General features: G+C 45.4%; 4 protein-coding genes across 15 annotated transcripts in view; 2 read left to right on the top strand and 2 right to left on the bottom strand.

The window, feature by feature from the left end:
* The first annotated feature begins 77 nt into the window (after nucleotides 1-77).
* Nucleotides 78-2,301, top strand: LOC108027170 (histone acetyltransferase type B catalytic subunit). Of its 2 annotated transcripts, XM_050888838.1 has the most exons (4): nucleotides 78-188; nucleotides 540-718; nucleotides 774-1,275; nucleotides 1,526-2,301. In XM_050888838.1, exons 2-4 carry the CDS (start codon nucleotides 652-654, stop codon nucleotides 2,169-2,171), a joined length of 1,215 nt encoding a protein of 404 aa, XP_050744795.1. In that variant the 5' UTR covers nucleotides 78-188; nucleotides 540-651; the 3' UTR covers nucleotides 2,172-2,301. The 2 variants fall into 2 exon arrangements, with proteins under 2 accessions (XP_050744795.1, XP_016953940.1); XM_017098451.3 differs by lacking the exon at nucleotides 78-188 and having other exon boundaries at nucleotides 318-718.
* Nucleotides 2,177-9,492, bottom strand: LOC108027167 (katanin p60 ATPase-containing subunit A1). Of its 6 annotated transcripts, none has more exons than XM_050888835.1 (5): nucleotides 9,156-9,492; nucleotides 4,979-5,247; nucleotides 4,284-4,927; nucleotides 3,023-3,497; nucleotides 2,177-2,859 (listed from the first exon to the last, which is right to left on the bottom strand). In XM_050888835.1, the coding sequence occupies exons 1-5, from the start codon at nucleotides 9,275-9,277 to the stop codon at nucleotides 2,534-2,536; spliced, it is 1,836 nt and encodes a 611-aa protein (XP_050744792.1). In that variant the 5' UTR covers nucleotides 9,278-9,492; the 3' UTR covers nucleotides 2,177-2,533. The 6 variants fall into 6 exon arrangements, with proteins under 6 accessions (XP_050744792.1, XP_016953935.1, XP_050744794.1 ...); XM_017098446.3 differs by having other exon boundaries at nucleotides 4,284-4,915; nucleotides 9,156-9,491; XM_050888837.1 differs by lacking the exon at nucleotides 9,156-9,492 and adding an exon at nucleotides 8,682-9,037.
* A 403-nt stretch (nucleotides 9,493-9,895) lies between these two features.
* On the bottom strand, nucleotides 9,896-11,785 carry LOC108027171 (protein jagunal). The gene is made up of 3 exons (XM_017098453.3): nucleotides 11,611-11,785; nucleotides 10,987-11,359; nucleotides 9,896-10,927 (listed from the first exon to the last, which is right to left on the bottom strand). Exons 1-3 carry the CDS (start codon nucleotides 11,697-11,699, stop codon nucleotides 10,796-10,798), a joined length of 594 nt encoding a protein of 197 aa, XP_016953942.1. The 5' UTR covers nucleotides 11,700-11,785; the 3' UTR covers nucleotides 9,896-10,795.
* LOC108027166 (exocyst complex component 4) overlaps nucleotides 10,033-19,584 on the top strand; it is a 27,895-nt gene continuing 18,343 nt past the window's right edge. Inside the window, exons 1-2 of one of the 6 annotated variants that reach the window (XM_050888831.1) lie at nucleotides 10,033-10,401; nucleotides 13,948-14,141. In XM_050888831.1, the coding sequence (XP_050744788.1) occupies nucleotides 14,055-14,141 (87 nt within the window). In that variant the 5' untranslated portion in view covers nucleotides 10,033-10,401; nucleotides 13,948-14,054. Of the gene's footprint in view, nucleotides 10,402-13,173; nucleotides 13,424-13,947; nucleotides 14,142-19,584 lie in introns of those variants that run through there. The other 5 variants (XM_050888834.1, XM_050888832.1, XM_017098433.3 and 2 more) reach the window with 5 other exon arrangements.

Genomic DNA, 19,584 nt, shown 5'->3' with positions numbered 1-19,584 from the left:
CTTAGAATTGTTAGGTTGGCTGCGCAAAGTTGTAGTGCTGTAAAGTGTCTGACAGAGCCAATTGTGATTTTAAAATGGGAGTACCAAGGCGAAAAGTGTTACATTTAAAAAAAATTTTGGAAAGAAAAAATCAGTATGGGTCGATTTCTATTAAAACAATTTAGGGCTGCGAGAATCAGAAGAAAACGGTAAGTTGGTAGTGGGGCTGCCAGATTGAAATAGCGAGACATAACTGCCACTTCCAGTAATAAAAAATTAATCACTTTGTATATAATGGTTTTAATACGTAAGACGAGTGGGTAAAAGGTTAAAAAAGTAATATACATGATATAAATAATTAAAAATAAAATAAACCCGAGAGCCAATTTGCCGCCGATAGCTTAATCGGCTGACAACCGTATCAATGGGTTAGCTGGCTTGCGTTGTTCTACACTGGTGGGAAGCCAAAATTCTTTGTTTAGCCGCGAAAATTGCGCTAAAACACCCACAAAAACCGACTTGTTTTTGTATAAAACGTGCCTTGGGTTTGATTTTTAAAGCAAGAAATTTGCTGGAGTCTACGTAAGTGTCATAAGCAAGCATTCCCGAAAAGAAACCCTTGCCCTCCATCTGCGAAAACAATTTGATTGGCGGCACTAGAAAAACCACAAAATGGCACAAATTGAGGAGTACCAGGACTTGGTGATCGATGCCCTGGAGGTTGTCGACTTCAAGCTGAGTAAGTGTTGCCCTGATTTTGACCGGAGATAGTCCTGCAACGTCTCTGCTTTCAGTTCGCGACAAGGCCGACATCAACAACGACGCCCTGACTTTCCACCCCGCCATGGCCCACCAGATTTTCGGCGAGTCTGAGACCATCTTTGGCTACAAGGACTTGCACGTAAGGGTGCTGTATACGGCAGGACCCTTGCACATTTACCTGGGAATCGAGTACGGGCAGCGGGTGAACGAGATATCCGGCGGAGAGATCAAGGCCGACGACGTGGTTAGCACCATTGCCCAGAGTCTGCCCGACGGCTGCTACTTCATCAACCTCGACGAGTTCCTCAAAACCCTGGACAAGGCGGACAAGTTCCAGCCGTTCGGCGAGAAGATCAGCGAATACACCAGGGTAGCGGACGACGGCAGCGAAAGGCTCTTTGAGATCTACCAGTGTGACTACAAGAGCTCGTCCTTCCTCAAATTCTTTGCCCGGCTGCAGACATTCGTCCTGTGGTTCGTGGATGCCGCCTCCTACATCGACACCGATGACCCTCAGTGGTGTTACTTCTTGTGGTAAGTAAGGTAGCATAATATTGCGTTACTCACTTTAAATTCTCCTAGACCAAAAGAGTTCAGCTGGTCTCGCTTTTTTATGTAAGAAAATAGTGTTAAATTCTTATACATTACCAGGAAGCGACTTAGAAGTAGCTATTAAAACCTTGTTAAATTAATATTCGGTCTTGTTTAGAATCAAGTTATGGCGAAGGCGAAGTGTTTTCCCGAAATTGAGTTCAGCTTTTTCTCATGTTGTTTTTCCCTTCAGCTATGAAAAGTACAAGAACAACGATGGCCAATGGCAGTACGCCACTGCTGGATACACTACCGTGTACGAGTACTACGCCTATCCGCAGAACAAACGGCCCAGGATAAGCCAGATGCTGATATTGCCGCCATTCCAGAAACTCGGTTTGGCCACTCAGCTGGTCGAGACCATTTACAAGTTTTATCAGACCCAGAAAAATGTGGTGGACATCACCGTAGAGGATCCATCCGAGGAGTTCCAACGTTTGCGCAACTTTGTGGACGCCCGATCGTGCAAGGAACTGAAGTCGTTTGCCCGTGCCGAAATCATGAAGGGCTTCAACAAGGAGATGGTACGAGAAGCTCGTGAAGCCTTGAAACTCAATCCCCGCCAGGTGCGGAAGGTGTACGAGCTGCTGCGTCTGTTCTACACCAATGTGAATGATGAAAAAGAGTACCGGTCCTACAGACTGGAAGTGAAGAAACGACTCAACGCCGTCTATTACAAGCAGTTGAAGGATCTAAAGAAGATGGAGCGCTTCAAGATGGACACGGAGATGCTGCGGGCTCGCCTGCCATCGATTAAACAACGCATGGAGCAGCTGCAGGAGGAGTACAGTGTGGTCGAGCAAGACTACCAGACTACCATTGCCAAATTGAAAGCCTAGTAGGGTCTGCGGATCCAAGGGGTGTTGAGTAATTTATTTCGTTTTTCCGTTTTCAAATATGTTGATTACAAAATACATTATATTGCTATATACCTATAGTAGGATTCTTTTGAATAAATATTAAAAATTACATATGTGGATCCATTGTATATACCATGTATTTATAAGATATCAGATTACCGTGTGCACGTACATAGAGGGGCAATGCTGGGCGTGGGGCACTTGAGCAATTAAGCGTATAAAAACACAAAAAATTACGGCTAGCGAGTACGATTTATACAGACTGAAAAGTATTGCAATTGAGACTTGGAAGTACGCATGGGATACAATCATCAAAGGTGCTGGGCCAGCAGCCCGTACAACTAGCAGGACCCGTACTCTTCCATCCACTTCTCGAAGCGGGCCACGTCGTCGGCGGACACTGACTTCTTGGTGCGCTGCCGGGCGTCCTGGAAGTCCTGCAAAGTAATTGGCTGGTCTACCTCCTCGCGGCGGATCTGCTTGATCTGATCGGGAGTGCGGCCGCAGATGAGGCGCCTCATGGCCATCATGGAGGCGTCGCGGCACACGTTGCTGATATCGGAGCCCGAGTAGCCCTGGAGCTCGTCGCCGATCATTGCTGTGTTCAGGCTGGGGGTCAGGCAGACGTCCTTCAGGCAGAGCTTTAGCAGCGCCGACCGAGTGTCCTCTGAAAATCATATTTTGATTTGGTTAATAAAAAGGTAATCATAAATCTCTCAAGTATTTTTTAGTGGTTCCAGTTTATTAAACCACCTATGAGTTTCACCTAAATCAATCTAAATACCATCACTGTAATTATAATACATGGGGATTTCACAACACCCACTTACCGTTTGGGAGTGGAATATAGATACGCTTCTCGAAGCGCCTTCTGAAGGCCTCATCGATGTCCCACGGGTGATTGGTGGCCGCCAGTACCATGATCACCTTTTCCTCCGGCATGGTCGCATTGAGACCATCCATCTGGATGAGCAGCTCGGCCTTGAACCGGCGGCTGGCCTCGTGCTCCGAGTCGCTGCCTCTGGAGGCGCAGAGGGCGTCGATCTCGTCGATGAAGATCGTGCTGGGTGCATAGAAGCGAGCCATCTCGAACAGGAGCCGCACCAACTTCTCGCTCTCGCCCCGGTACTTGGAGGTCAGGGTAGAGGAGGAAACGTTGAAGAAGGTGGTGCCGCATTCGGTGGCCACTGCCTTGGCCAGCATCGTTTTGCCCGTTCCCGGTGGACCCACCATCAAAACTCCACGCCACGGCCGGCGGATTCCCTTAAAGAACTCTGGCATAATGACCGGCAGCACAACCGCTTCCTGTTAGAGAAAAAATAAAATCAGTTGACTTCAGTGAATATTTAAACGCAGTTAAAATTTAAAACCTAAAAATTTCTCATCGAAACAGTTCATACTTCCTTTGGCGATAACCTGGCTTAGCTTGACACTCGCTCCTTAGCCCATTTATACTATAGATACACATAGTTCCCAATATTTTTGTATGTATAAAAGTTAAATGCTTAAACACATTTTTTGAAATACAGTGAAAAACAAAAAGTAAGAAAACAAACATAAAAAAATCGGTATCAAAAAACTATAAATAGGAAATGTTTTAACAACATTTTTGAAGACAACTTTGCGAATCCTCAAGCCATGAAAATAAAATATTAAACGGATAAGTTTACATTGCTGTTATATCCGAAAGAGATCTAATAGGGAACGTTAAAATGTGTCAAATAGGTTTCCATCAAAAAATCAAATTAAACCCAAGCTGCAAAATATGGTAAAGTTATCTTTATCGTACAAATGTATGAACTTGTTTATTTTTTGATTAAACACACACTTTTTGCTCTCTAACAAAAAAATAAAGAAAAATTGAAGTGAGAGATTTAAATATGTAGTTTAAGCCCAAAGAAGCTGTATGCAGGTACACAAATAGCCATAGAGGACTTGCGTTGCGTTAAATATTTTATATTAAGGACCAATAGAAAACTATCAGTTTTTTAGATAAGGAATGGCGTTCGGAATTTGAACGTCAGATGCAAGTACATGGATCCGCACTTAGTTATTACTTTCAATCTTAATTTAATCTTGGAAGAGGCTCACCTGCAGTATTGTCTTGGCCTCATTTAAACCGGCCACATCTTGCCACTTGATGCAGGGGTGCCGCTGCAGGATGTCCTTCTCGAGGGTGTCCACCAGATGAGCCTCGTAGCCCAGGGGCGAGAAGTGCTTGGCCTTGGTCTTGGGCGAGCACTTGGGCGTGTTGTGGCTGGTGGATAGGGACTGGGCGTGCGAGTTGTCCTCCAGGGATGTGGTGGCGTCCTGGTCGTCCGAGTTCGAGTTCTCGTCCAGTGAGTTCTTCTTCACCGGCTTGTGCTTCAGAGTCAGCTGGGTGTTGGTGCTAAGCTTTCTTGCCCGCAGGCGCTCCACAGATCGGCTCTTCCTCAAGGCGGCCGTCATGGCGGATGCCCTTGCGGGTCGCCCCATCCTCATGGCGCCCATGCTGGTGGCCGGAGTTGGTGCTCCTGCACCGGCCAATCCCACGTTCCCGGCACTCCCGTGGTGGCTCTGTCCCAGACTGCTGCTGCTGTTCACGTTGCTGCTGATGGAGGGCAGAGTGGGCTGGAGCTCGGGATCGCGCCGCCGCAAGGAGGACACCCACCGGTTGTCCTGCTGCTGCGATGGAAACGGCATCTGAGCCTGGGTTTGGCTGGCTCGCGGCTGAGGGGCCACTTCTGCGGCGGAGACTGCATTTTATTAATGATTATATAATGGACCCCGCATCGCGGATCACTAACCTTGGGTGGGCAGTCGCTGCTTGCTGCGCAGCGGAACGCTCCCGCCAATGCCCAGTCCCCCGGGTGCATTCGAGCCCAAGTTGTTAATAGGGCGGTGGCGCTCCGCTGTGGAGGAATGCCCGCCATCCGAGCCCTTCTTCAAACTGGCATTCCGAGAGGGCCTACTGGTGGTGGTGATCTTGGTGTAGCCAAACGGGGACAGCGAGTCCAGGATAAGGGAGTCCATCATCCGAGCCATGTGCGAAAGGCTTGTGGGGGGCGTGGACGAGCTGAAAAGGTCGAAGGGTGTCAATGGGTATCTAAGAAAGAATTGTATTTTAAATATAGGCAGTTTAAAGTTAATGAAATTAAAATAATTATTTCTTATTTCGCTAAGTGTTTTGAAATACAAGAAAGGAAGTTAACTTTGGCAAGATGAAGTTTAAAAAAAAAAACACCGCAGCTATGAATTGTTTTATATTATTTTCCCAACAATTTCCCGATCGTTCCTATGGCAGATATATGATATAGTCGTTCGATTTTGATAATATTTAATTCGAAATTTTAAACTAATTAAAATATGTTATTTCCAAGCGTAGGAGGTTATGTTATATTTAAAAAACGCCAACGATATTAATTTTACACCTTTCTATTTCAATTATTCTTATGGGAGCTCTATGATATAGTTGTCCGATCTGGCTGGTTCCGACTTATATAGTTACAGCAAAAGAAATAATACTTTTGTGAAAATTTTAACCCGATAGCTTCAAAACTGAGAGAATAGTTTGCGTAGAAACGGACGGAAAGATGGACGGACAGGCAGACGGACATGGCTAGATCGACTCGTCTAGTGATACATTACAGGGTCGGAAACGCCTCCTTCACTGCGTTCTTGACTAAACAAGGGAGAAGGTGATCGACACAACAGAATTTTAGGCCACAAAACATGTTTTTAATTTAATTACTCATAACATTATATAATCTAAAAATAAGCCAACAGAATGCAAATACCCTTTTACACAAGCGTTCTTTACTTTTGAGATAATTTTGACTTGGGACTTCAAGCTTATCCATAAATTAATAATAAGGATCGAAATAGCACGCAAAAAGTACCCCTTTGCTTAAGGGGTTGGTTGCTACCAACGCTTTTTTATACCACCGGCTAAGTAATGTCCCCAAGGGGCCATTTTCAAAACTTATGGTTTACTATCCATAACTTTTTGGGAGCTCCATGGCACTTGCCATTCAACTTGGCCATGTCGCAAAGGTCGTTTGCTTTACCAGCCGCGGACAAGTGCTTTGCGTGTCCTGGTGTGTGCACATAAGCTTGGATTCCTCGTGTCTAGCCGTCTAATATTAGCTAGCCCTAGCGGAGGTCCTGCCCCCCGCCCTGTCCCTCCGCAGACAATGCTCGGGAACTTCCAGGAAATAGAGTTGTGGTGCCTCCCAGGGGGCCGGCTATTCAAAGGTGGGTTCAATAAACCCGTTGGCTCTCGGCCAGGTTATTGACGTGCCGGCGACAATTGTTAACGGCTGTATTCGCATTGGAATTGTTTTTTGGCATTTGCATGCGTCATCCGGCATTAAAGCCTTTACGGCTCCAACATTGTAAATCTTGATCTGAGAACTGTGCCGCCATATATTTTACGCCAGGCTAATTAAGTTGGCAGCAGCACGACCATAATTCCCGGCCATATTGCCTGCCTCCTGGCACATCCGCTCGGTATTTACACTGTGCGCTGTACTCGTTCGAATTTGGGTTAATGTTTCCTATGTGCCCGCCCACGATTTCCGATTCCTGATGGAACTGATTAGTCGAGCGGCTAACTAGGCCAGGCTTATTTGCCCTATTTACTATTCAAGAATCAGGGGGCCTTAATCTGGGAGCCACTTGCATTTTAATTGAGCGATTGATTGATTGGCAAAGTGGTACAAGGCCGGCGCGAGCGTGGAAAATAACTAGGAAAAGTCCAGTGGCGGACTTCCTTGACTTTAAGTTATGATGGGCCTCTTTAAAATCCGTGTCACCAAAAGGTGTTTATGCTAATTCCTGCTCGATAAAGCCATTGGCCCAGCAGAGAACAGCGTTTTGCCCTATGCAAATTACAGCCAGTGGCAATTATGACTGGCAGAAACACATTCGAGGAGGAAACTTGCGCTGCATGCCACTAAGAAAATCCTTTAAGGTACATAATTATAACCAAGGAGGTGCCTAAACTAAAAGGTAGGTCAAGGGATTCAAAAACAATTTTGTATTTTCCCTTCATTGTTTTTCAATTAATCTCTTGATATTCAAATGCCCCGTTGAACTGAAGTTATTAATTGTATACGTTTATAAAAGTGTCCGTTTTAAAATAGGTATATATGGTTTAAGGAAAAGGATATTACTAGAGTGGTATAGAAGGAAATCACTTTAATTTAAAGAAACCTGAAACATTTTCGAAGTATGCGGCGATATATATCCAAAGAGTAAATGGATATGACTAATTTTCATAGCACACTTTTGAACACCATTTAAGTGCTCCTAGCTTTTAGAGCTCCTAAGTCGGCCAGTTTTCTTGGGCCAAGGATTTCCACTACCCTTACCACTGGTTCAGATCCCAGAGTGAGTGATACGGGGTGTGCCGATAGGCGGATACGAAGGGGACCGCCACCTCGTACTCCACCTGGACATTGGGAGGCGACTGGGGTCGCACGGCAATGGCGTTTGAGCGCTCCAGGGCGGGATTGGAGCTGGTCAACGATCGCTGGCGCATGAAGGGATGTGGCGTCTGCTGCGGCTGGTTGTACAGATTCGAGTTGTTGTTGAGCAACTGGGCAACACCTCCGGCCGGAGCCACCGATGTCTGGCCCATGCCGAACCAATTCTGGGCACTGGTGTTGAACATGGCGCTGTGCCGGCGTCAGACGGATAACAAAGAGGCAGACACTTCACTTGGAATTTAAAAACACACGCGATTATGCTCGAGCGGAAACTTGGCTCCTGACAGTCCCCGCCCGGACCCCTCGATAGGCTTCCACTAGAAATTCGAAACGCGACCCGAGGAGACGAGCCGTCCACCTGACGACTCAAGGGTTGCAGACCAACTGACCGCTCGACTGGACGACGCGTCCACAACAAAGGCGACCACCACACATTCCGTACCGGGTAGTTTTCCCAGTTGCTGGTGTGCGTCTATGTGAATGCGAATTGAGGTTAAAGGAAGTTTCGCCGGGGCGCTGCTGGGGGCGGTTTCAATCATGGTCATTTACAGGCAAAGGGTAGCACAACTTGGAGGGAAACATAGCGAAACAGTGATCGGATCGGCAGTGCAATCTGCGGAATTATAAGTACTTAATAGCGAGGCATTTCCAAGTTTTGAATCAAATATAAGCAAATAATAAGTCTTAGGTTTAACTAACTAATAATAAAACACAATTGATTAAAGTATTATTCATTAGTATGACAAAAAGAACGTTAACAATATCAAAAGGGATTCCAAATGGTACTGCTTTAATTAATTAAATCAGTATATTATTTGAGTAACGTAAATTGTTCTCAGCTGTGGCTTTAAAGTTTAATCTTTTGGAAGGGATTTTTAGAAAAGCTCTTCGTTTGCATTCTTATACTCTGTTTTTACATTTTCACCTCCTTCCTACAGGAAGTAATAACATATTTATAGGACATGCATAATTCGATCCCTCCCCAACGATAAACTCCTCGTATTACCCAACTGTGTATTACCGGACTGTGGTCAATGCACGCTAGCTTCTGGCTCAAGACTCCATCGATTTCTGGGAAAGCAAGGCGGTTCACTCACTTATGTATGCCAGAGTATTTACTCAAATGGCAGCGGGTTCTTAATAATTTGCCGGCAATGTAATTTAATGGCGGGCTTGCATGCGGGCGCAGAAAGCCGGTCCTCGAGTTGGCCTGCAAACGGGGATCCGTAGAAGTTTAGCATACATTTGAGAGCACCGCAATCAGGGGGCCTTGAGGGGGTTGTCAACTCTCAGCGCCACAATCCGAAAATCCAGAGGAAAGCCACAAGCGAAGGTCGCTCTGGCTGTCGCATATAGTATATCCGTATCTGAAAATCAGCTGCTGCCCGAGATAAAAATCGATTTCGAGGCGACAGTCATGGAACGCTCAAGAGTCCCGCACGCCTTGCGCCCCTAATTGCTGCCATCCCCTCCGCCCACCCCGCGAAACACTCACCCCGCAGGACTCATCACGGGCAGGTATGTGGAAGTGGAGTCCACGGTGCGTATGGTTGTGTTCCCTCGCAGAACAATCTTCTCGCGCGTGGTGCGCCTGTAGGTCGTTTCCTCGCCCCGCATTGTGCTCCGCTATTTTATCAATTTTTTTGGATCGATTTTGAATTTTTCACAATTGTTTTTGATAGTTTTCTTGTTTACTTTGGTCCGAAATGGTGTGTTGAAAATTTTGCATCTGTTCCTCACTCGAGCAACGTCGAGATGGGGACTGAAAAAGGCGAGCAGTGGAGGAAAGGATGCTGCGGAAAAGCTTTGGCTCTCTTCGCCAGCTTTTCGCTCTCTTAGCTTTCTGCCTCGCGGTCCTTAATTGTAAACAATTGCGCAATTTTCGCTGCTGTTGCTCCTCCACTCGCCTCGATGCACAACTGGTCACTAAATACTGGATTGTTGTGGCCAACTCGGCCTGCCAGCCGCATTGCAACGCCCAGTCGGGCTGGAATTGGGCGGGGGAAGGCCGGCCTTGGTGGTGTTTTCTAGTGGGAAAAGCTCGGGAACTTGGATCCCTTTAGAATAACAAAAAAAATTGAATTAAAATTAGAACATCAATTTAAAATTAAAGAACGGACTTAAAGGTAATATAAAAAAGTTTCATAGGCCTTTGTTTATATATAACAATTTATATGCATATTTTTCAGATCAACTTTAATTCACCTCCCCGTAGGAATCCCAAACAAAATGCGCTTCTTAACCCACTCAGAAGAACAAATATATATGCATCTTTATTGATCGATTTTTAAAAAACTACTTAAAAATCCGAATAAATTACGATTTAAAAAACATTACATTAAAATTCAATTCTCAGTTTAGTTTGGCGACTAGCCTGTCATTACACAATATTATTGACGATCAGAAATTGGATGAACTTTGCTTTAACACTCAAATTGCATTTGAATCCCTATTTATAGTTCTGTGTAAATGGTGACAGAAAGTTGTAAGTAGTTTAGGGCAGTTTTTCGAAGGTTCCACACACGAATCACAGTATGGCACTGCGCAGTTCGTTGAATGAAATTCAAAATTAAAATACGTGGAAAAAATGAAACGGTTTCGAAATTTGTAGAAAAAAGTGATCTAATTATGAACTAAGCGAGGAAGTACCCATCCGCAGACGTAAACATAGACTGATGTTTGCATATTTCATGTGTAAATATATATAAAACGTTTCTAACAAACTCGAGGCACGTCGAAATGTAAGTAAGCAAAAATGAAGTGATCTCTAGGTTGGTTTTTGGTTTTTATTCCGACTCGGGGAAATTTGGTGGCTTCAGTTGCTTCTTGTCTTTAGTTGACCTCACAAGGCTGCGTGTGTGTATATATGTGTATATGGATAAGAGTCTATTTAATCATTTGAACGGTTTAACTTTCAACTAACAATAACTTTAACGCCGACGCTCCGTTTAGTTCCGACCATATGTTTCCTTCCTGTATGACTAAGTGTGCGATACCTTAACAGCTGCATAACTTTAGATTTACCATAGTTTCATTACGCTCTTGTGCACTAGTGTTTCGAGTTAGTTTCAAGTTTCCAAATTATTTACAACTAGCCCTGCTCTCCGGCGTTTACTAGTTTGGCGAGTATTTAGATTACTGGAACTTGCGCGTGGCAGTTCTGGCCTTCCAGGCCTTGACCAGGTTGTAGGCGAAGTACAGCGTGAATCCGTGCACCTGGAAGCCCACGAAGCAGAAGGCGTACCAGAACACCCCGTACGGATAGCCCTGTGGGGACAAGTTGGATTAGCAGAGTTATCCGCGGATCAGCTGGCCCTGCCACTTACGCGCCACACGAAAATGTCCGTCTCGTCCAGCTCCACGGACTTGTCCAGCGTGGCGAACTCCCACACGTCCGAGAAGTAGTATGCGAAGCAGTAGAGCAGCGGCAGGACGGCGAACAGCAGGATGGCCACCATGTACTTCTGCATTTCGCGCACCTTGTTGCCCCTGGCGGCCGAAAGGCCCAGGAAGGAGGTGAGCAGCGATCCGGCCCACACGTACTCCCACCACAGCGGGGGCGGCACCTCCAACTCCTCGATCTCCAGCACAAAGATGTCCAGGCGGTCCAAGATGTCAGACGTGAGCTTGGCCAGCATCACGAAGAAGAGCAGGGCGTGAAAGAAGATGCAGAACTTCAACCTGGACTTGTTCAGCAGGCTGAAAGAGAAAGTGGCCGTTAGAGGGGGATCTCTGTAGACGAGCCCGTTACTGGGGCGCACATGCTGCCCAGCTGGCACTTTGCCCACCCGCCCCCTTTGCACCAGCCAGTGGGCGGCAGCTCCAGGTCGCGGGGGAGCTCCTGGGGGCCACTTGTGCGTGCATTGCTGCCACCTACTGCCGCAGGCCCCAGTAATTAGATAATTTGTGTGTGTGGGAGAGAGCTGCCGATGCGATTTGGTGTTATTAACCTAATTTGATATGTGCCAGCTACGCGCTGCCTGAACTCGAAGTCGTTGCCGTCGGTGCCCGCGACCATTGGACCGCCGCGCGTTGCCATTTCGATGTGGTTCGTTGTCACACGTCGTGTCGTTGCTTATTTTTAATAAATAATTGCACAAAATATAGAGCTGGAACCAGTGTGATAGATTGTATCGATAAATTATGCTGTCAAATACTTTAAATACCAAAGGTTGGTGACTGCGCTATGATACTGGCGGAAGACCCCGCTAGTTTAGCGGGAAAACCGGTACAAATAGCTAAATGCTATATGCCCGCAGCTTTTGAGGGCCAACAGCTAGAGAATTGTCGCTGAAAAAGTATTTTGAAATTCGATAGGCTCCTCCTGAACCTAACTTGTTTAAATAAAAAACAAAATTATTTAGATCGTCAGTTTTTTAAATATATATTTTTTTACTTTTTCAATAATTTAAAAAAAGGTGGAACAATTTTTATTTTTTATCTTTTGCTCCTTGGGTTTCCCTGAATGACTTAAAGGCCTCTGAAACTGAAACAAGTGCTTGTGAATACTTGTTTTGAAAGGTATTATACAAATTTACTTAATTTACTAGAAAAACTTATTTTACCAACGATAGCAACCTACTTAAGCTAGTTTATAATTCTATCGTCAGGACTTTAGGGCCGCAGCTTTGGGCGGTCTGTGGTTGTGACGCCCTGCTGAAGTAAACTTTCGCTGCGCAGTAATCTCTAGAATCTGCCAGCTTAATTCTAAACTTCTAGCTTCTGTAGTTTGTCAGTATTCTTCCTTAGCGGACGATGGGATGACCCAACGGTATTTTTAGGTCCGGAAATGGTAATTACCGCATTGCAGTCCGCTGACTGGAGGTACAATACGAGGGAACCCAAAAGGGCTGGTCGATTTGTATGGGGCGAAAACTGTGACAAATAGTATAGGGGAAACAAAATCTTGAATGGATTCTATGTGTGGAGTCACCAGTAATTTTCTACACAACTTTCCAGAAGAATTTCTTAAAACAGAGAGGACTTGAACAAGCTATTATCTAGTGGAGAGAGAGAGTGTCTAACGACCATAAATAGCAAATATTTCTAGAAACTTTTAAAGATTGCGTTCCCCATATACTCCTATATTTTTAGGCTCCCAACGAGAAAAACTCAAAAAAAAAGTCTTAGGTTGAAAACGTGATCCAATTTATTCTTCATTGCAGTCCCTACTTATGGAAATAATTGCTGATTCAGAACATCACATAATTTAGTATTTGGGCCTAGACTTTGTCGGCGAATGACTTGTAGTGCGTCAATCCAAAATTAGCCTAATTTGGAGCCCAGTGCTCTTCGATATCACTATGCAAATTGCATCCAGCTTTGTGCTCCAATCAGTTCCAGAATGGGATGGTGGGTGTGTCCGTCTTTGGACGCATTCCGAGCGACCGTCTTTGAGTGGCACCTGTTGCACTTGAATCCATAAATCAATCTGCCAAGAAGGGGAAAACAATGGAGAACGAGAGGAGAGCGGCGTTAAAAATAAAATAATGAATTTCGCTTTCCCGGCACTCTCTTTATGCTCGCCGCTCTACAAAAGTCGAGCATACGGGCCGTGTGTGTCATCAGTTCTACGGCGGTATTCCTCCGACTTGGACGCGTTCCTCGCATGCGATCGTTTCCGCTCCAAAGTCGCCTTCCCGCCGCCTCGCTTTTAATGCCAGTTGTTGATAACTTCCATGCGAATACCTATGCCGAGCTCGGCAGCTGACAGTTTTGATCCCAAAGTTACCACTGCGTTCTAGATTCGACTCGGGTTTATCGGTACGTCCCCAAACAAATGTCGGGAAACTAAGTTGCGCGTAGAAATAATTGCATTTCAGCGCCAAGTTGTTTATTATTGCTTGTCTTTCAGTGTGTCTGCCAAGAATGTTAAAAATACGCGGCAGATTTTCAATGTTTTGGGGCCGGGACCTCAAACAACTGATTGTCAGGGCCTTGTTCTGGCGCGTTTTGGCAGCCTTCGCCACCCAGAGTTATAAATGTGTCTGAGGAACACAGGCCTCAATGCTTCATTGTATAGTCATAGCAAATATAAACAGCTCTACACAAGTTGTTAGCCCGAAGTGTTAGTAGATGGTGGAAAAACAAGCAACTTGCTAGGACTGCAAAGTATCAAAAATGTTTCTTTCTTGCGGATACAAATTGAGCTTATAAGCGGTATCTACTGCATTTGCATATGCTTTGGGTACCTTGTGATATTTGCACAGATATTACGAACTATAATCCATATGGATCGAGTGCCTAGATAACAGTCTTTTTGAACTCCGGCCCTCTTTTCGTTCCAGCTGCGGTCGCTCGTGATATCCGCCCAGTGCCCTGTCGGTCCCCGGTAAAAGTCCCAGAGATCCGGACAGCCCAGTTCCAGCCCCCGTTCCCGATCCCTAGCCCAGCCATGTCCATCGCCGACAAACGCGCCTCCTTCGCGCGCCGAGCCGAAAGTCTCGTGGAGCGGGTGAGAGTTATGAATACCATTTACGAGGTGAGGTACCGGCATCAAGTGACCACGGATCGTGAGATCGATTTCGATTCTGATTGCTTGCAGTTTGCTGTATGCTGTTCGTAGTTCGCTTGTGGCCAGTTTGCTGTGGCTTGCTTGCTCCCTGATTCAGATTTATTTGGCCAGCGTTCGTTGGCACGGCTCGTAAATTATGTCTCGAGGCGTTCAATGTATTGCACAACCCCCAGCGCCCTGCAGTTCCGATGTACACGTCTGAGGCGGCGTAGGTGGCCGTGGGGGCGGGGTTCAGACACCCAGCCGCAGTTCTCGGCTGATTCTGTTTGGCCTGCCCGACTGCTTTAATTAATCTAAAACACTCGTACATTATACACATCGCCTTAATGAGTGGGGGCAAAGTGTTCGGATCAAGGTCGTCGCAGTGCTCCCCTATCACAAGACTGACTGCCTCTTGTGGGCATGGGCATGGGTCTTCGCATGTGTGTTTCTGACGGCAGCTCTCGGGGTCGGGTCTCTTGTTCAAGGGAGTGGAAGAACGAATGGCCATTTCCAGAGTTAAAGCTGTGGCTGTGACTTTGGTCCTTAGACCTTTTCAATAGTTGTTTTTTGTAGGAGTACCTCTTATTTAGGGGATAAAATACGATTTCAATCATTGTCACCACATAGGCTTACTTTGCACTAAGAAACCTACTATGCATGATGCTCCAACAATTGTTTAAACATGTGTTTCCAAAATATTTCCTGTTGTAAATCAGTTCTGCATGCTACCCGACGGTTTTCACCCGAAAAATTCGCTTCCGAGGGCATAACACAGTCTTTGTTCGGAGAGGTCTTCCGCTGGCGAGCTAAAAATAAGTGTACCAATGCAAAATGCCCTCCGAAACCGCACGGTCATTGTGGCTGTGTTTATATGCACCTGGGTATGACTGCAGTACAATGTTATTTCAGCAGATAGCCCCAAGCAAATTTGTCAGCGGTTGGGGAGAGTGGAAGTAATTGAAAGACGGCCAGAGTTACATGGGCGTATGGGAGACTATCATTTAATAACATGCCACACTGAAGCCCCAATTAAGTGGGCAGACCAGGCACTCATACTCGAAGAAGCGGGGTTCATTGGACGGACGACCCATTTCAAAACGACATCTGTATACCACGCACGAAAGCCAAATAATACAGAGAATTTAAGGCAGAGAAAATACCTGTTGTATCATTGTAGCATATCGCGTTAACGTGTATTAAGTCAAAAAATTGGTCCTCTTCTTGTTTTCCAAAATTTTATTCACTATGCGTTACGATCTTTAAACTGCAGCTATAATACAGTAGTTTTAGACTCACTAGCTGACTAGCTGGCTGACTTTATTAAAACAAGAAGAAAAGCTAACTTCCAATTTTTGTTATAAACGGAAAGTGTGAAGTAAGAATAATTCGAAAGTTTAAAGCAATCTCAATTCCCAAAAGACATTAGCGCCTCGTTGCAGGAGCACACTTCTGATTATGATGTTTTTGTAGCTAAATTTGGGGCTGTGTTGATAGTACTCCCTCGCTGAAGCCTTTTAGGACGGGGGACTGGGACCGCAGGGGCTTTCTTAAGCAGTGCAAAGTGAGGGAATCAAAGACGTTAATTGAATTTCGGGTCGGAGCAAGGACAGGGATGTAACTGGAGGTCCTTAATTCGCTTACCGGGGAAGTGATAATGGGAGGTCAGGGTTCAGGTGTTGGACGAGGCAAACTGCTCGACAGCGGCTTTGGTTACACTTTGCATTTCAATTTGGGGGTGGAATTCCACTATGATGGTGGCCCTTATCAATCAGCGGGGATTTCGGCGACCAGGGGTTAATTTGCATTCCATCTCAACAGCCGCCCCTGGAGGATGATCGATGTCTTTGTGGGCCTGTTCTCCCAACATGAGTCTGTTTGCCATGCATTCATTCGAATTTGTGGGGCCTCTTATCGTTTCGCCTGTGAGTGCGGTGGCAACCCAAAAATAGCAGTGCAAATAGGTCTTGGGGCGCGGAATCGCGACTACGACGACGCGAACATAACGAGCAAAATAAATGAACGATAAAAAGCTAATAAAGAGCGGCATAAATAAATGCGTAAATATCGAGCGCACATATATCGCGGGGAAGCGTTGGTGGGAGAAACTCGTCTCGCAGATTGCCTGCCACTTGGCGGGGCGCCTCAGAAAGGGAGTGGCAGGTGGCAAGTGGCAAGTGGCAAGTGGCAGGAGGCAGGACAAAGCTCAGGGGAGGAGGAGGCGGGCAAACGCATTTGCTCAAGTGCCGGCGTTGTCATCCTTCGCCTGTTGGCCCTGCCAGGACGTGTGTTTGTGTTGCCATTTGGGCTTAAGAGTTCCTGCCTGATCCTGCTGGTGCGGGTTGCTCCAGCGCACAGGATGCTCACTCCGGTGCCTGTGCTCCTCCTGCTGCTACGGTATACTGTTCCTCCTGCCCCGGGCAAGGGTAAATGTTTGCTTACAATTCCCTCTGTCAGGTCCTTGCACTTGAATCCTTGGCTAGCAGTTGGTGTGCCACTTAAACTACTGCAGTTCTTTAATGCGCCCAGGGATTTCAGTATATATAAAAAATGTATTGTTTAGGTAATACTTATAATTATTCGCTCAACATTCAAATTATGTAAATAATAATTGTACATTGTTAAAGAAGATATTGCAATCAGAATACTCAAAGAGCTAGCCGTTCATCTTCTTAGACAGTAAATACACGAAATACTGAGTATTTATATTCATGGAGTCCTATTTACTCCTCGTTAAGATTAGTACTTTTTGGGAAGATGCATTACCTCTGCATAGGACTATCCATATTGAACCTTCCATTAAAACTTATTTAATTGTTAAATAAAAACTGACCCTTACGTTTACTATTTCCGTATCTTTAAATTAAATAAGCATTCTAACCGCTAAGCTTCAACAGCAAGGCCCCGCAAAAATTGATTGGATTTGTTTACCAAATATAATTTTACGTTCTCGCTTCGCTACTCCTGACAAACTGCTGTTTATCTTTTGAGGATTTCGTGCTTTCTTGCCGTTTGTTTCGCGAAAACCTTGAAGTCGAGTTTTAACTTTTTCGAATTGACATAAATAGGATTTTTGCGCTTTCGCAACCCCCGGATCCCCAGGTACCCGGTACCCGGTACCCCGCTACCCAGATACCCAGATCCCTTATCCCCCGATTGGCCCGCCTGAACCTGTGTTTTTCTGCTGCTGCCGCCTTGGGCAATCGGCTTACAGACTTTCAATTGCAGCCACCCTTCTCCACCCCACTCACTCGGGTGAGAACTTTGCCATTGTCTGCCACACCTACAGACATCAGCTAACCGCTTAAGTAAGGCGTATCTTGTACCCGTTCGCTCTCCTGTTCCACCGCGCCTTCCTCGCGCATAAATCCCCGTGCTGCCGTGGTGGCTCGGCTTTTTGTTGTGGGTTCTCTGTTCTGGGCTCTGAGCACCTGGATAATTGTGGCTGACAATGGTGGTTGTTGCTGCCCGTTGTTTATGTGCATGCACCGCTGTTCCTTCGGTCGCCTCTCGCTTAATTCCTTTGTCTGTCTGCCGGCTTTATGCTCTTTTTATCATCGCCCCTTTTTGTTTAATTAAAGCGCATGTCGAAATGAAAACACAAAAAATAATGACATTTATCTGCTAACGACCTTGGCGGAAATGCATGGGGGATGTTAAGAGAGATCAACATTACGAAAATCGCTGCGGCACAACACTGCGTATGCGTCATATGTTTTTTAGCATTTCTGAATTCGGCACTCACGTCGTAAACGGAGCCGAGTGCATTGACTATCAGATACCTGTAACTCAGCTAAAGGGAACCCAAGGGTGGTGGAAAAATTAAAGTTAGTTAACTCGTTTCTTGCAGGCCGCCACGTTAGCATGTAATGAACGCTTTTATTTGAGTGCTCCTATCAAGATACATAGGTGGTTAGATGCTGAAAGTCAAACCAAAATCGCACTTACACTTTAATGATTTTAGCTGTAAGGGTGTTTGTAGGGCTGAGTGCGCTTTCCAAAACATTTTAAGGTGAGTCGATAGGTACTGAACATTTATTCATCTAAACATTTATGAGATCTATACATTTATATGAAAATTTGTGAACTTTGTAATTTTTAGAGTTTTTGTGGCTAGTGATCCTGATCAAGAACACATATTCTTTACAGGGTCCAAAACACTGTCTTCTACATGTAATACTCATTACATAATTTTAGCTCCAGGAGTAACGGATATAGTTATTAGTTTACTAAAAGCATATTGCATTTTTCTACAGAATTGCTGCTTTTTCTTTTTCTCCAATAGTACGATTTTACTTGAGAGAAAGAATAGTTTCCCCCACAATTATTAAAATTCTATATATTTCAAACTGCACTGTCAAGCCAGTTATGTTTTAGAGCGTTTCAGGCTTGTAGCTCCACTGCTGTCATTATTCCTGGCTTAACCCTAATTGCATGCAGCATGGTGCTGGCCCTGCGCACGCCCTGCTCTTCGCACTCTGTTCAATCTAACTTTAAATTACTTTGACTTCATTCAGCGTTTCGTGCTGCAGCGGTGCCTCATTGGCAGTTTCGGCGGGGCGGCGAGGTCAGCACAATAGGATGCGTTAGTAATCCATTCCATCATCGTGGCCAGCGCCACCTCTGCCCTCGATTTGTCGGACTATCATGCTCGGCAGCCCTTTTCCACGCCCACAGCCGCGACCCTTGGGCGGGATAACCGCAGCGGGCTTGACCTAGGACACGCATATTCCTGATGCGCATTTGTTGTGAAGGGGTGGGAGAATGGTGGGAGGCAGTGGGTCGGCGGAATTGCGCATTTCCCGCGCTGACAAATTAGCACATCAAAACAAAGAGACCAAAAAGGCCAGAGCAAGAACGAGAACGGCCTGCGACGCTAAAACCCGCCGACAATGAAGAGACAAAAAGGATTTTTGAATAAGCCCACACAAACATAAGCGGGGCTCGCACACACATAACCAGGCCTTGGGGAGGGGGTCACGTACAGTACGTGAGTGGGCGCCAAAATTCAGCGCGCTTAAAAGTAGGCAACGGAATTTGCTCGGCAGAAGCTGGGTGCGCGTGTGTGAGTGCCAGTTCGAGTGTTTGTGTGGGCGAACGTGGGCGTTGCCAGATGTGAAAAACGTTTTCCTAAGGAAGAGCCATTTTTTAATGCAGTTTTAAAAATTTAAACTTTTGTAAGATTTTCTCAAATACCACTTTTTTATGGGGAGAACAATGAAACTAGTCTCTCAACAGTAATTTCCATTTCCATTTTTAAATTTAAATCAAAATTTTTATTTAATGTTAATATTTTTTTAAAGATAGCTATATTATTCCTCAATACTTATAAACTTTTGGTTTACTAAGCACAAAATAGAGTTATACTCGTACCTTTTTTTTTAAATAATGTAGAACAAAATAAGTTACAATACACTTTTTGCTATGCCTA

The sequence above is a fragment of the Drosophila biarmipes genome, chromosome 3R, assembly GCF_025231255.1.
Source record: "Drosophila biarmipes strain raj3 chromosome 3R, RU_DBia_V1.1, whole genome shotgun sequence".
Taxonomy (NCBI): Eukaryota; Metazoa; Arthropoda; class Insecta; order Diptera; family Drosophilidae; genus Drosophila; species Drosophila biarmipes.
This window is presented reverse-complemented; position numbering and strand designations above follow the sequence as displayed.